Below are 14,633 nucleotides of genomic sequence, written 5' to 3' on the forward strand. Positions count from 1 at the left end.
TCAATATGATATTTACGTTTCATATGCAGCACTGTATGACCTAATATCCATCAGACGAATATCATGGTAACTGGTACATTTCATTACAAACTATTCGAATTTCGCACAGTACCTTGCGTAATGCGACAATATCACAATAACTGTGACCATTAACGAAATGATAGGCAGTTCATCTTGAATTTGACGAATGGTTATTTGATAAGCAAGAAGATCAAAAATTTTTTACCGAGCATCTTTATAGAACACTGCAGAACATCCAGCAACATCGACCACCACACTGTCTCAGGACACATAGCTAAATGTGGTAGCGAGTTGAATGAAGTGAATACCCCCTCACCAGTTGTCACTTCATTAGTTGCAGACCTCATTTTCTTCAAGCCATTCCCCCTCCGAATAAAGTTAAAACTACTTCTCAATATTGACGTTACAGTGTATAGGAGGAATTTACTCTGACTCTGAAATTATTGTGCAGACCACCTTGGCTCCTGCTTGTCCCTTTTTATGTCCTGTAACCCTCACATGCCATGGTACAAACAGAATGTCAACTCCTTTCCTCGATGATACACGGAAATAAGAGTGTCCTGGGTGACTGGGTAATTTTTCCTCCAGAGTATATGAAATAAATTTATTTAAAAACTCTCAGGGAACTAGGAGAGATCAAAAATTTTATAGCTCCAGTACATCTCATTTGTTCCAGAATTATGTATATATCTTCACACTAGACACTGAATTTGTTCGGTAAGTGTTGCCCCTTTCCTTACATTTATCTGTGTAAACTAGTATGAGATACTGGGCAATTTGAAGTACTCATTCTTTTTGCATTGTAATAACTGTAGAATCATACTACTGAAAATACAAGATGCTAGTCGGCTGAACCACTGGATACTGACTGGTGTCTGGTTCATAGATAATGCCTCGAGGTCTTGCCTTGCACGGATTCTAAATGGCTTCGTTGCATATGGATGATTTACAAAATCTACTTTCATGTTAGACTATACAACCAGAAGGAGTGCTGGTGATTGAGCATCACACAAGGACTTACATGTCTGTCACTCCATGAGGCTGCCGCTGGATAGCTAGTGAAGGCTCACAAACCTCAGCACAGAGGCTGACGACATGACTTCTGCCCAGCCTAATTATCAATTAGTGAATACCACCACGGTCTTTAGACATATAGGTCTTGTTGATGAATACACTTGTCATCCATATTCGAGTCGATAAAATAAAAATGCTTTGCAGAATTTAAGAAGGGGTGTTCCATGTGAAAAAAGGAACTTCAGGGTGTTCAATGTCTCAGGTGCCTTGAATTTCAAATCCCTCATGTGTGGTAACCAAGACAGCTTACTGTCATAAAGAGGTCTAGAAACTTTACTGCATTATTACCTTAAGGTATTGTTCCTCATGATTAGTCAGCACTGTCCACTCCTCCCACCGATGAATGGTTTGCAACTGCTACATAACTGTTGCACCATCATGGTGAGCTCTTCCAGTCTCTAGTAAGTTTTGTCTGAAACGGATATAAATCTCATCGTTGATTACTACTGACTAAGAATCATGTCTCCAACGCATTTTTCCCCGTAGCACCAGAGACTAATGAACCACTGTTAGTGGCAAACAAAATGGTTGAAATGGCTCTGAGCACTATGCGACTTAACTTCTTAGGTCATCAGTCGCCTAGAACTTAGAACTAATTAAACCTAACTAACCTAAGGACATCACACACATCCATGCCCGAGGCAGGATTCGAACCTGCGACCGCAGCGGTCGCTCGGCTCCAGACTGCAGCGCCTAAAACCGCACGGCCACTCCGGCCGGCGTGGCAAACATACCACAGGAATTTTCACTGAATGCTGTTCATCGTTGGTGTGAAAAAAGAGACATGAAGGCAGAATGGCTGCGATTTCTCTCTCACTCAGCATTCCGCTGATCAGCGCAGCCTGTTAGGACCTTCTATCCAGGTGTTCATTAATTTACACAGTAAGCAGTGGCAAGGTTCATCTGTTGCAAAAATATGTTACCTCACGTTGTCTAAATCAACGATAATTCACCAAAACAACAAAGCCCAGATTCAACTCCTCAGTGTGACTAGCCTAGCTTCTCCAACCTCACCAGTCCACCACGCTCCGAGCTTGTTTTTCCCCATCAGTCTTCTCACTGGTTTGATGCGGCCCGCCACGAATTGCTCTCGTGTGTCAACCTCCTCATCTCAGAGTAGCACTTGCAATCTACGTCCCCAATTATTTGCTCGATGCTTTCCAGTCTCTGTTTTCCTCTACAGTTTTTACCCTCTTCAGCTCCCTCTAATACCGTGGAAGTTATTCTGTGATGAGTTAACAGATGTCCTACCAACCGGTCCCTTCTTCTTATCAGTGTTTTCCCTATATTCCTTTGCTCGCCAATTCTCCAGAGAACTTCCTCCTTATTTTCAACGTTCTTCTGTAGCACTACATCTCAAATGCTTCGATTCTCTTCTGTGCAGGTTTTCCCACGGTTCATGTTTCACTTCCGCACAATGCTTTGTTCGAAACGTACATTCTCAGAAATTTCTTCCTCAGATTAAAGCCTATATTTCATACTAGTAGATATCTCTTGGCCAGGAGTGCCCTTTTTACCAGTGCTAGTCTGTCTTTTATGTTCTCCTTGCTCCATCCGTCATGGGTTATTTTGCTGCCTAGATAACAGTTTCCTTAACTTCATCTACTTCGTGGTCACCAATCCTGATGTTGATTTCCTCGCTGTTGTGAATTCCTCGCTGTTCTCATTTCTGCTACTTCTCATTACTTTCGTCTTCTTTTGATTTACTGTTAATCCATGTTCTGTACTCTTTACACTGTTTATTCCATTAAGCAGATCCTGTAATTCTTCTTCTCTTTCATTGAGGATAGCAATGTCATCAGTGAATCTTATCATTGATATCCTTTCATCTTGAATTTTAATTCCATTCTTGAACCCTCCTTTTATTTCCGTCATTGCTTCTTCGATGTACAGATTGAACAGTAGGGACGAAAGACTACATCTCGGTCTTCACACCCATTTTAATCCAAGTACTTCGTTCTTGGTCTCGCACTCTTATTGTTCCCTCTTGCCTCTTGTACATATTGTACATTACCCGTCTTTCCTATAGCTTAACCCTATTTTTGTCAGAGCTTCGAACATATTGCACCATCTGACACTGTCGAACGTTTTTTCGGATCGACAAATGAACGTGCTTTTCTTTTTCTTCAGTCTTACTTCCATTACCAACCGCAACGTCAGAATTGCCTCTCTAGTGCGTTTATCTTTCCTAAAGCCAAACTGATCGTCCTCTAACAGATCCTCAACTTTCTTTTCCATTCTTCTGTACATTATTTTTGTCAGCAACTTGGATAGGTGGAGGAGGAGATCAGTGTTTAACGTACCGTCGACAAGGAGGTCATTACAGACGGAGCACAAGCCCAGCTTAGGGAAAGATGGGGAAGGACATCGAACGTGCGCTTTCAAAGCGACCATCCCGGCATTTGCCTGAAGCGATTTCGGGAAATCATGGAAAACCTAAATCAGGTTGACCGGACACGGAACTGAACCGTCGTCCTCCCGAATGCAAATCCAGCTGCTAACCACTGCGCCACCTGACTCGGTCAGCTTGGATCCTTGAGCTGTAAAGCTGATTGTGCTATTATTCTCGCACTTGTCGGCTCTTGCAATCTTCCGAATTGTATAAATGATGTTTTTCGGAAAGTCAGATGGTATCGCCAGACGCATACATTCTACACAACAACGTGAATAGTCGTTCTGTTGCCACGTCCCCCGAAGATTTTAGAAATTCCGATTGAATGTTGTCTATCCCTTCTGTCTTAATCGATCTTAAGTTTTCCAAAGCTCTTAAACTCTGATTCTAATACTGAATCCCCCATCTCTTCTACGTCGACTGCTGCTTCTTCTTCTATCAAGCCATTGGGCAAGTCTCCCCCTTCAAAGAGGCCTTCAGTGCACCCTTTCAACGTATCCGCTCTCTCCTCTGTATTTAACAATGGAATTCTCGTTGCACTCTTAATGTTATCGCCCTTGCTTTTAATTTCGCCGAAGTTTGTTTAGGCTTCTCTATACGTTGAGTCAAGTCTTTACAACAATCGTCTCTTCACATTTCTTATGCAGCCATTCCCTGGACTTCAAAATGGTTCAAATGGCTCTGAGCACTATGGACTTAACTTCTGAGGTCATTAGTCCCCTAGAACTTAGAACTACTTAAACCTAACTAACCTACGGACATCACACACATCCATGCCCGAGGCAGGATTCGAACCTGCGACCATAGCGGTCGCGCGGTTCCAGACCGTACCGCCTAGAACCGCTCGGCCACTCCGGCCGGCTCCCTGGACTTCCTATTTATTTCATTCCTAAATGACTTGTAGAGTTACAGCTACAAAACAGGTAAGTTCTGTCATGTTCTTGGTACTGCAGATGCTTCCTTAACACATACGCAATGAAAGGCCGTGCTAAACGAAGTCTTCATGTAATCAGTCAACATTAAATAGGAAACTCTGTGACATGATGTAACGTCAGTCTCACACAGCCTCTGGCCTGTGATTGGCAAACATCGATCACTGCTCTCTTTGCACATTAACATTCTCTTGCGCAACGCGTACAGATTAGGCGATGTTCACTGTGCATTCTTCAATCGTTTCTATACTACTGGTCATTAAAATCGCAACACCAGGAAGCGTAGCTAGAAACGATATTTTACTTATCGTGCATATGCAATAAAGTAGGAAGAATACACGATTAAGTTTTTGGAAGCTTTGGGGGATATCGTAGCTGCCACATCCGGCAGCAACAGCAGCTCTAACTCCGCTGGGCGTCGAGTCCAACATATCTTGAATGACACGTACACATAAGTCACTTCATGTTACTCTTTTCTACAGCTCATCAACTGCAATGGCTTCTGTCTTGGGTATGTCAGGACAATACTGGCAATGTGCGGTCTTACGTTATCTTGTTGAAGATAACGTCACTGAGATCTCCAAGAAAAGGCACAGCATCCGTCCATAACACACATCAAAAATATTGTAGCTCTTGTCCAAGTTAACGGCTATGCTAACCTTACGTCATCGTGTTTTGTACTCAATATCACATCATACCTGCAAACCATGTGCTAGGCCTGTACGATGATAATGAATGTAATGTTCCAACATTAGTTTCCTCCAAGCCTCCACAAAAACGTGCTGTACCCAGAACCAGAACTCTTCTGAAAATAGGTCTTAATGCCACTCCTGCGTCCAGTGCTGTAGTTAGACACACCACTGTCGCTGCCTCTCTCTCTTCCACCATCTCAAGGGAAGCCGCGATACTGGCAGCCATACTGACCAGACCTCACTGATGCAGAAATCATCGTACTGTCTATGTAACTACTTGTCTTGCTCAGATCAAGCCGCTTTACTGACTCAAGTTACACGACATGGCTGTATGACCCTGCATGGGTGAACGAATATTATGTAGTCCTCTAGGGTGCTAGTGGAGTGAGGCCACTGAGGTTCTGCACGGCACTGAGTATGACTCCCTTGGACCCATTGAATCCATATTCACATAACAGTCAAGGGATCTTGACAAACACAAGCAGCAATATCGTGGAACTGTTGTCTCAAGATGCTGCTACTCGAATATCGACACATGACGGTTGACGTTTTCCCTTTTACGCAATGCATACACCATGGTCATCTTACAAGGAACCCAGATTCAGATGGGATTTATGAATGAAAACCCACTGCACAATCTTTCCTTACACACACCACATTATTCCCCAGTTTTTTAGCTGCAAAACCACATTTTTCATCATAATCTCCATTCAGTGTGACGTCCTTATGCCACCTTACTGGTTGGGCCTGTATGCCCGCATGGTACCCCTCTACTGGTCGACGTCGGAGCCAACGTCTTGCTGCATCAACAACCACGCCATCATCCATGTACTGTTTCCCGTGGAGTACATCCTTCATTGAGTCAAACAGTTGGAAGTCTGAAGGTCCGAGAACGGGACTGTAGGGTGGGTGAGGCAGAACACTCCAATGAAGTTTTGTGAACTCCACTCGTGTGCATAGATTTGTGTAAGACCTTGCATTCTCATGGAGAAGGAGAACTTCATCTGCATTTTTGTGATGAAAATGCTGCAATCGTTTTTTCAGTTTCCTAAAGGTAGCACAATACACCTCAGAGCTGAAAGTTGCACCATGTACGATTACACCAAAGAGAATAACCCCTTCAGAGTCGCAGAAGACCAGCTCCATGACTTTACCAGTTGAGGGCGCAGCTTTGAATTTTTTCTTTGGAGAGAGATGGTGTTGCACCGCTCCATGGATTGCCGTTTCCTCTCCGGTTCGAAGTGAAGAACTTACTTTTCAACGCCTGTGACGATGTTTGAAAAAAAAATTGTTACGATCAGCTTCTAAAGGTGCAAATAATTCCGCAAGGGTGGTACGTTGTTGCTCTTTGTAGTCTTTTGCTAGGCGGCGAGAAACCCAGTGGGTACAACCTTTGAGTATTCTAGCTGGTGGACGACAGTGTCAGCACTATCAACAGAGACGTCCAGTTGAGCAGCGAGGTGTTTGATTGTGATCTGTCAATCACCTAGAATAAGAGTGTCCACGTGTTCCAACATTGCAGGAGACACAGCTGTTTGACCGGTTTTTTTTTTTTTTCTTTATTGCTATTTTAATACCTTTACAATAAAGGTAGGCCGGCAGATGCCTATCTACGCCGCTCTTCGGCCACAGTGAACACAGTGAACACATACATAAAGACAAGAAAACAAACAAACATGGTGGACAAAAACGGGAAACAGACATAGTAAAAATAAATGGAGCCGTTCACGGGCATATTGATCGGATAAAAAACGTTCATCACTGTACACAACAGGGAAGAACGAGTTTACACACATGAACGGAGGAACACAAATGGAGAGACACTGAAGCACTGACGCAAAGACACACACGAGCACTGGCGACGACCTCTGGCGCACAAAGATGCACTGTTCACGCACAAAGCCGGAGACCTGCCAAAGGGAAGAGGTGCGGGTAGGAGGGAGAGGGGGAGGGGGAGGGTGTTGATGCCAGTGGGAGAGGAGAAGGGAGGGGGAGGGGAGAGGGTAGGGGGGTTGTGGAAACCCAGATGCAGGGAAGGGAGGGAGGAAGAGAGGAGGGAGAGATAGGAAAGAGGGTGCCCTGGAGGAAAAACATAGGGGGAGGAAGGGGAGGATCAAAGTTGTTAGGAGGGGTAGATGGAGGGGATGAGGGCATCATCAGGAAGGTGGAGTTGGCACAAGCCACCTTGGGCAAGGGCATGGACTGTGGAGAGATGGAGAGCAGGTGGAACGTGGGAGTACAGGCGCGGCAGCGGACGGGGTGGGAAAGGATGGGAGAGACGAGTGGGTGAGGAGGATCAAGTTTGCGGGAGGTGTAAAGGACCCGTATCCGTTCGAGGAAAAGGAGGAGGTGTGGGAGTGTAATTAAGTCGTAGAGGATCCGCGTGGGGGAGGGGAGGTGGATGCAATAGGCGAGGCGGAGCGCATGGCGTTCCAGGATTTGAAGGGATTTGTAGAAGGTAGGAGGGGAGGCGATCCAGGCAGGATGGGCATAGCAGAGGATAGGGCAGATGAGGGATTTATAGGTGTGGAGGATGGTGGAGGGGTCCAGACCCCATGTGCAGCCACTGAGGCCGGATGGCACGTGAGAGTTTAGACAGGTTTGCACGACCGTGTTGCGACGATGACAGACGTCTCGCCCAAAGACTCACCGTGCCAGGTCTCCACAGACATTCTGCAAACACCTATGAATATCTGCAATGCTCTGGCTTTCTGGCAAAATAAACTGAATGACAGCTCTCTGCTAGGAACGTAAGTTCGTTGTTGTTGTTGTTGTTGTTGTTGTTGTCTTCAGTCCTGAGACTGGCTTGATGCATCTCTCCACGTTACTCTATCCTGTGTAAGGTTCTTCATCTCCCGGTACCTACTGCAGCGTACATCCTTCTGAATCTGCTTATTGTATTCATCTCTTGGTCTCCCACTACAATTTTTACCCTCCGTGCTGCCCTCCAGTACTAAATTGGTGATCCCTTGATGCCTCAGAACATGTCCTACCAACCGATCCCTTCTTCTAGTCAAATTGTGCCACAAACACCTCTTCTCCCCAATTCTATTCAATACTTCCGCATTAGTTATGTGATCTACCCATCTAATCTTCAGAATTCTTCTGTAGCACCCCATTTCGAAAGCTTCTATTCTCTTCTTGTCTAAACTATTTATCGTCCATGTTTCACTTCCATACATGACTACACTCCATACAAATACTTTCAGAAACGACTTCCTGATACTTAAATCTATACTCGATGTTAACAAATTTCTCTTCCTCAGAAATGCTTTCCTTGCCATTGCCAGTCTACATTTTATATCCTCTCTACTTCGACCATCATCAGTTATTTTGCTCCCCAGATAGCAAAACTCCTTTACTACTTTAAGTGTCTCATTTCCTAATCTAATTCCCTCAGCATTCGACTACATTCCATTATCCTCGTTTTGCTTTTGTTGATGTTCATCTTATACCCTCCTTTCATGACACTGTCCATTCCGTTCAACTGCTCTTCCAAGTCCTTTGCTGTCTCTGACAGAATTACAATGTCATCGGCGAACCTCAAAGTTTTTATTTCTTCTCCATGGATTTTAATACCTACTCCGAACTTTTCTTTTGTTTCCTTTACTGCTTGCTCCTCTTCAGGAACCACAAGTTTGTCTGGCCTCTCAACAGATACCCCTCCGTTGTGGTTGCACCTACGGTACAGCTATCTGTATCGTTGAGGCACGCAAGCCTCCCCACCAAAGGCAAGGTCCATGGTTCATGGGGGGAGGGGGTGGGGTGGTGGAGGGGGGGGAGGGGGAGGTAAGTTCGTTACAGACGCTGTTTTGAAAGCTAGGTATAGCGTCGCCACCTATCGGAACTTCACGAAACTATAGGTTCTGAAGCGGGAGTATTTCACGATGTCCACAACAAATTCCTCCGTTTTTCAACTGAAACTGGCCGAGAAAAAATGTGTTGTATTACTTATTGAACGCTCCTCGTATAAAATGTGTATGGCGACACCTGAACCTCCTCTGTTCAGTTGTACTAAAATGCTCATCATTCACATATCTACCCATGTACAGGGAGTCCCACTCGAAAGAGGCTCCACAAACATTTGCTTAAAGTACACTTAAAATCTTTACATAAAAAGCAGGAAAGAAAATGAGGTGAACATGTAACATCTTATTCATAGGTAAATCACAAAAGGAGCCAGAAGCGACCACCGTCGACTTGTAAACACAGTTGATTGCAACACTGCAGATTCTCGAATGTTGCTGCCAGAGCCTCTGGCGTCACTGCCTGTATTTCACGGGTGATGTTCTCTAGTAAATCTTGGGAGTCGTGACGTTTGTTTCTGTAGATCTTGCCTTTTAGGCGGTTCCAGAGGAAGAAGTCAGCTGGCGCTAAATCATGTGACCTCGGGGGCCACAGTCCTTTCGAAATCACTCTCCTGGCGTAAAATGATTCGACCTCTGCCATGGTCACTCGAGACTGTGGCATGTGGCGCCATCCTGTTGGTACCAGGCAAGGGTAAATTGTTCTTCGTCCAACTGGTTCATAAATTCCCGAAACATTTCGACGTAAACAGCACTTGTCACAGCAGACTCGAAAAAAAAAATGGCCCAATGATTCGACGCTGCGATTTTGCACAGGACACGCCAATCTTTTGTGAATGCAGGGGTTGCTCGACCAGTGCACGTGGATCATCAATACACGACAAACGTGTATTATTAGAGCTTAATAGCCAGTGGAACCACGCCTCGTCACTGAAAGGTGTATACCGCAATATTCTTGGCCTCTGTGCATTAAACTGCTACCGAGCAAGGTGGCGCAGTGGCTAGCACACTGGACTCGCATTCGGGAGGACGACGGTTCAATCCCGCGTCCGGCCATCCTGATTTAGGTTTTCCGTGATTTCCCTAAATCACTCCAGGCTAATGTTGGGATGGTTCCTTTGAAAGGGCACGGCCAACTTCCTTCTCCTTCCTTCCCTAATCCGATGAGACCGATGACCACGCTGTTTGGTCTCTTCCCCCAAACCAACCAACCAACCATTAAATTGCTGAAACCGACGGCAAAATATAATGCATTTATATTTGTCATTGACTTTCAGTTCCTGAACAACTGTAAACCTGTACGGATACATGCTGGCTTTCTTCACAGCTCCGCGAAATGTGCTCCGTGACTGTCCACATTCGGAGATAAACTTCGAACAGACTTTGCAGGAGAGACCAACAAAGCTTGGTTTCACGTCACTCACTTTTTCTTCCGATAATGGTGGCCATCTTCCGCCCTGAAGATCCAACACTATTCCACCGCCCTGCATCTTGTTCACTAACTTCTGTATGCAGAATTTAGGTGGTATATGCTGGTTACCAAACCGTTCAACAAACATTCGCTGACATGTATTAGTGGAACCTGTAATCCAATATTGTTTCATAAGAAACTTGCGCTCTTCGACAGAATAGCGACACATTGTCACTGATCGTGAACTCTGCCCTTCAGCCACAGCGACGCACGGAAACACACTGTAGCGTCAAACAATGTTGCAGAGTGCAGTGTTGCCACGTGAAACGTCACAAATTACACGGTGCAGTTTCAGTGGAATTAGTACACATGTCCGTGGGGCCTCTTTCGAGTGGGATACCCTATAGTCCATGACACTTTACTTTGTATAGACTATCGTCCTGACAGTGTCACGATTTTAACAGCCACCAGTTTATCTGTGCGCTTCGCTGGTAAAGCTGCGGAGAGACGACAGTTGATCACTGGATTTGGTGTGTGCCCGCAGAGCGGCTCGTGCGAGAGCCTGCTGGTGGGCAGCGTGCCCGGGCTGCTGGACTCGCTGTCGTGCGGCTCGTCGGCAGACATCCTGACGGCGCCGCCGCCCGATGACGAACCGTGCATCCCCGGCGTCGTGGCCGCCTGCCTCAACCACCTCGAGACCTACGGCCTCAACACGCTCGGCATCTTCCGCGTCAGCACCTCCAAGAAGAGGGTTCGCCAGGTCAGTTACTTGTCGCCGCTTCTAACCGAACGAGATTCCCTTTGTTTGCAGCATACTATTACGAAAAGTAATTGTAAGTTGTAAGTATCGTGTTGAAAAAAATCAAGCTGATCTTGATGATAGAGTCAGTCCTCCTCTACGTATTCTTCCTTCATCACAACATGTTTCTGCCCACGATTCATGACTCCTATTCTGTGCCAGTATACCAAGAGAATGGAAATAAAGTATTACAATTCCGGTGTATAAAAAGAGAGAAAAGCAAGTACTAGATAATTACTGGGGAAATACCCTGCTTGATACCACATTAGAACTGACTTTGGGGTGCAGGAAGTTCCCCAAAGTTGGCAAACTGAATGTTTCCAGAATGAGATTTTCACTCTGCAGCGGAGTGTGCGCTGGTATGAAACTTCCTGGGAGATTAAAACTGTGTGCCGGACTGGGACTCGAATTCGGGACCTTTGCCTTACGCGGGCAAGTGCTCTACCAACGAGCTACCCAAGCACGACTCACGCCCCGTTCTCACAGCTTTACTTCTGGCAGTACCTCGTCTCCTACCTTCCAAACTTTACAGAAGCTCTCCTGCGAACCTTGCAGAACTAACACTCCTGAAAGAAAGGATATTGCGGAGACATGGCTTAGCCACAGCCTGGGGGATGTTTCCAGAATGAGATTTTCACTCCGCAGCGGAGTGTGCGCTGGTATGAAACTTCCTGGCAGATTAAAACTGTGTGCTGGACTGAGACTCGAACTCGGGACCTTTGCCTTTCGCGAGCAAGTGCTCTACCAACTGAGCTACCCAAGCACGACACACGCCCCATCCTCACAGCTTTACTTCTCCCAGTATCTCGTCTCCTACCTTCCAAACTTTACAGAAGCTCTCCTGCGAACCTTGCAGAACTAGCACTCCTGAAAGAAAGGATATTGCGGAGACATGGCTTAGCCACAGCCTGGGGGATGTTTCCAGAATGAGATTTTCACTCTACAGTGGAGTGTGCGCTGGTATGAAAATTCCTGGCAGATTAAAACTGTGTGCTGGACTGAGGCTCGAACTCGGGACCTTTGCCTTTCACGGGCAAGTGCTCTACCAACTGAGCTACCCAAGCACGACTCACGCCCCGTTCTCACAGCTTTACTTCTCCCAGTATCTCGTCTCCTACCTTCCAAACTTTACAGAAGCTCTCCTGCGAACCTTGCAGAGCTAACACTCCTGAAAGAAAGGATATTGCGGAGACATGGCTTAGCCACAGCCTGGGGGATGTTTCCGGAATGAGATTTTCACTCTGCAGCGGAGTGTGCGCTGGTATGAAACTTCCTGACAGATTAAAACTGTGTGCCGGACCGAGACTCGAACTCGGGACCTTGAATGTTTTTAACATTCTGGAGACAACTACAGGCTCTGACATAACAGCACAAGTGCAATGACAAAAGCAGGTACTAGTGCCAACATTAGCAACCTCTGTTTATGTAAAGACATCAGCTTCTGGAACTGGCTCTTTAAGAGCTGAAGCGAAAGAAGCAGTGAATATGAGAAGCTGCATAGCCTTATAGATCTTTTTCGCCTCAGCTTCGTTGTTTTCAGCTCTTGTATCTCCTTTTCTTCAAGGTAGACGCTGCAGTCCCTCTCCCAGACGGGGTGAGCCCCAGAGCAATTTACGCACTTAAGAAGGAGTTGAACAAACGACTCCTTCGTGGGCAGCTTTACCATATTTTCTACGTGTGCCTTCTCCCTTACGTGCTTCGGTAGTCTGCCCAAAGTGCTGGCATTTAAAACAGCGCTTTGAGTTGGGGACATATGGCCACACGTTTCACGAAAGAAACCTGCCTTCTTATGCTCTGGAAGTTTCGTACTGGTGAAAGTGAGGATAAAGGAATCTGGTCTGACCAGATCGCCATCCACACTTTTCATTACATTCTGCACGTCAGCCATACCTTCTTGAGCCCACTCAGCTACCAGTTCCTCTTTGTGAATATCTACCAGATCCATGCATGATACAAGACCTTTGCTGTACCTCAATCTGTTATGTAACTCCTTGTATACTATACATTCCTCAAGGCATTTAGCTTTCTGGAGTTACGCGATATGTTACAAACTAGGTGTTCCCATTTTGCAATCATTTCACAGATTTTAAAGTGCTATCAACGCCCTTTAAACTCTTTTCAGTACAAATACATTCCGACGAACAGCACACGTTCTATTACTATAAAAGGAAGTACTGTGAATAATTCGTGAGTCTGGATGGCTGGCTTCAGGAGCCCTCTTATGAGGTTAGGTTTTGATACCTACCAGTGGTACACCGATTCCCCTCGAAGTTGGTAAGTTTAAGTTCGAGGGGTCCATCTCAGTTACATGAGCAGCTAGGGAGATAAAGGTCCGCAGAGACAGAGCCCCACTTGCTTGGGTAATCCATATAAAACCGAGCTGTGGCAAATTCCCCAGAGGCTGCGTACTAACAACTGCTTATCAACTGTTCTGCGTCAACAGCCATGCATATCATTGGCGCACAGCACACCTTGCGTTCAGGGTTTTTTGTAGAGGGTTTTACCACCCTTGCGATCCAGTCAGTGAAGACACGATCCTCGTTCCCTGTGACACACAACGTTCCACTAGCGTACTGCACAGTGGTTGCTGAAGCAAACCCAGAGCATACAGTTACGGAGGAGTAGTGGCGCTCACCAGGACAACATGAGTTTGCCAAGCCCATGCCCAGCAAACGAATGCTAGCCTCCCTGAGATGCTTGCCATTTAGCACAACCCAGGGGGCACATGTGTCTTACCGAATGCCATTGACGTGGAGAGCAAGATCCTTCTTTGCTCCTTTGTCTCGGGGTCATGGTGATACACCCATCTCTCGTCCATAGTGATCTGGTGGCTAGAAAAGTCATCTGGATTGACCTGACACGGCTGACAAATACCACTGCTGCCTCAGTTCAACAGGCTTCTTGAATGAGAGCGAACAATCACGAAACCCAGTGGTAGATGACCTTTATCACGTTCAGAATATCGTGCAAGATGTTGAAAACTGATCTGTGACTGATTTTCGTTTTTTCTATTATCGTGTCGCTGGTGCCATGTCAGTCTTTTTCGGAGGGCTAGACTCTAAAATTATTAGCATATCCAGAGAACTGATAGTTATCCACTCAATATTTGTTATAGTCAGATTACCTTGATACTAGAAAGGTAAGTGAAACCTTCAAGTTAAACCTTTTTGTATTAGTAAAGTGATTATAGATATGATACATTTTTGAAGTTGATGATCTAAAGTTATATCCTTTTACAATTAAATCTGACATATATCCAATAAAATGATCAAAAAGTTAGGAAATAAAGCAGTAACATATTTATAAAAGATACAATTACTCGTAAACCTACGATGTTAAATTGGCGCTGAACGCATAAAATCTGAAGCAGTAAAAAATCAGGAATGAGAATACTGTTGGTTATAAACAAAAAAATCTGTCATGAAGAGCCTTTGACCAATCTCCCTCGAAAGTGAACATGAAGAGCAAAAGTTTTAAAAATGCTTACACATTGTTATCTTAAACAC

At 45.3% G+C, this 14,633-nt stretch overlaps 1 protein-coding gene across 1 annotated transcript in view; it reads left to right on the forward strand.

The window, feature by feature from the left end:
- LOC124788950 overlaps positions 1-14,633 on the forward strand; it is a 462,645-nt gene that overhangs the window by 349,392 nt on the left and 98,620 nt on the right. Inside the window, exon 5 of the mRNA XM_047256237.1 lies at positions 10,873-11,088. Coding sequence (XP_047112193.1) covers positions 10,873-11,088 — 216 coding nt within the window. The remainder of the gene's footprint in view (positions 1-10,872; positions 11,089-14,633) is intronic.

This window comes from Schistocerca piceifrons, chromosome 3, assembly GCF_021461385.2.
Source record: "Schistocerca piceifrons isolate TAMUIC-IGC-003096 chromosome 3, iqSchPice1.1, whole genome shotgun sequence".
Classification (NCBI taxonomy): Eukaryota; Metazoa; Arthropoda; class Insecta; order Orthoptera; family Acrididae; genus Schistocerca; species Schistocerca piceifrons.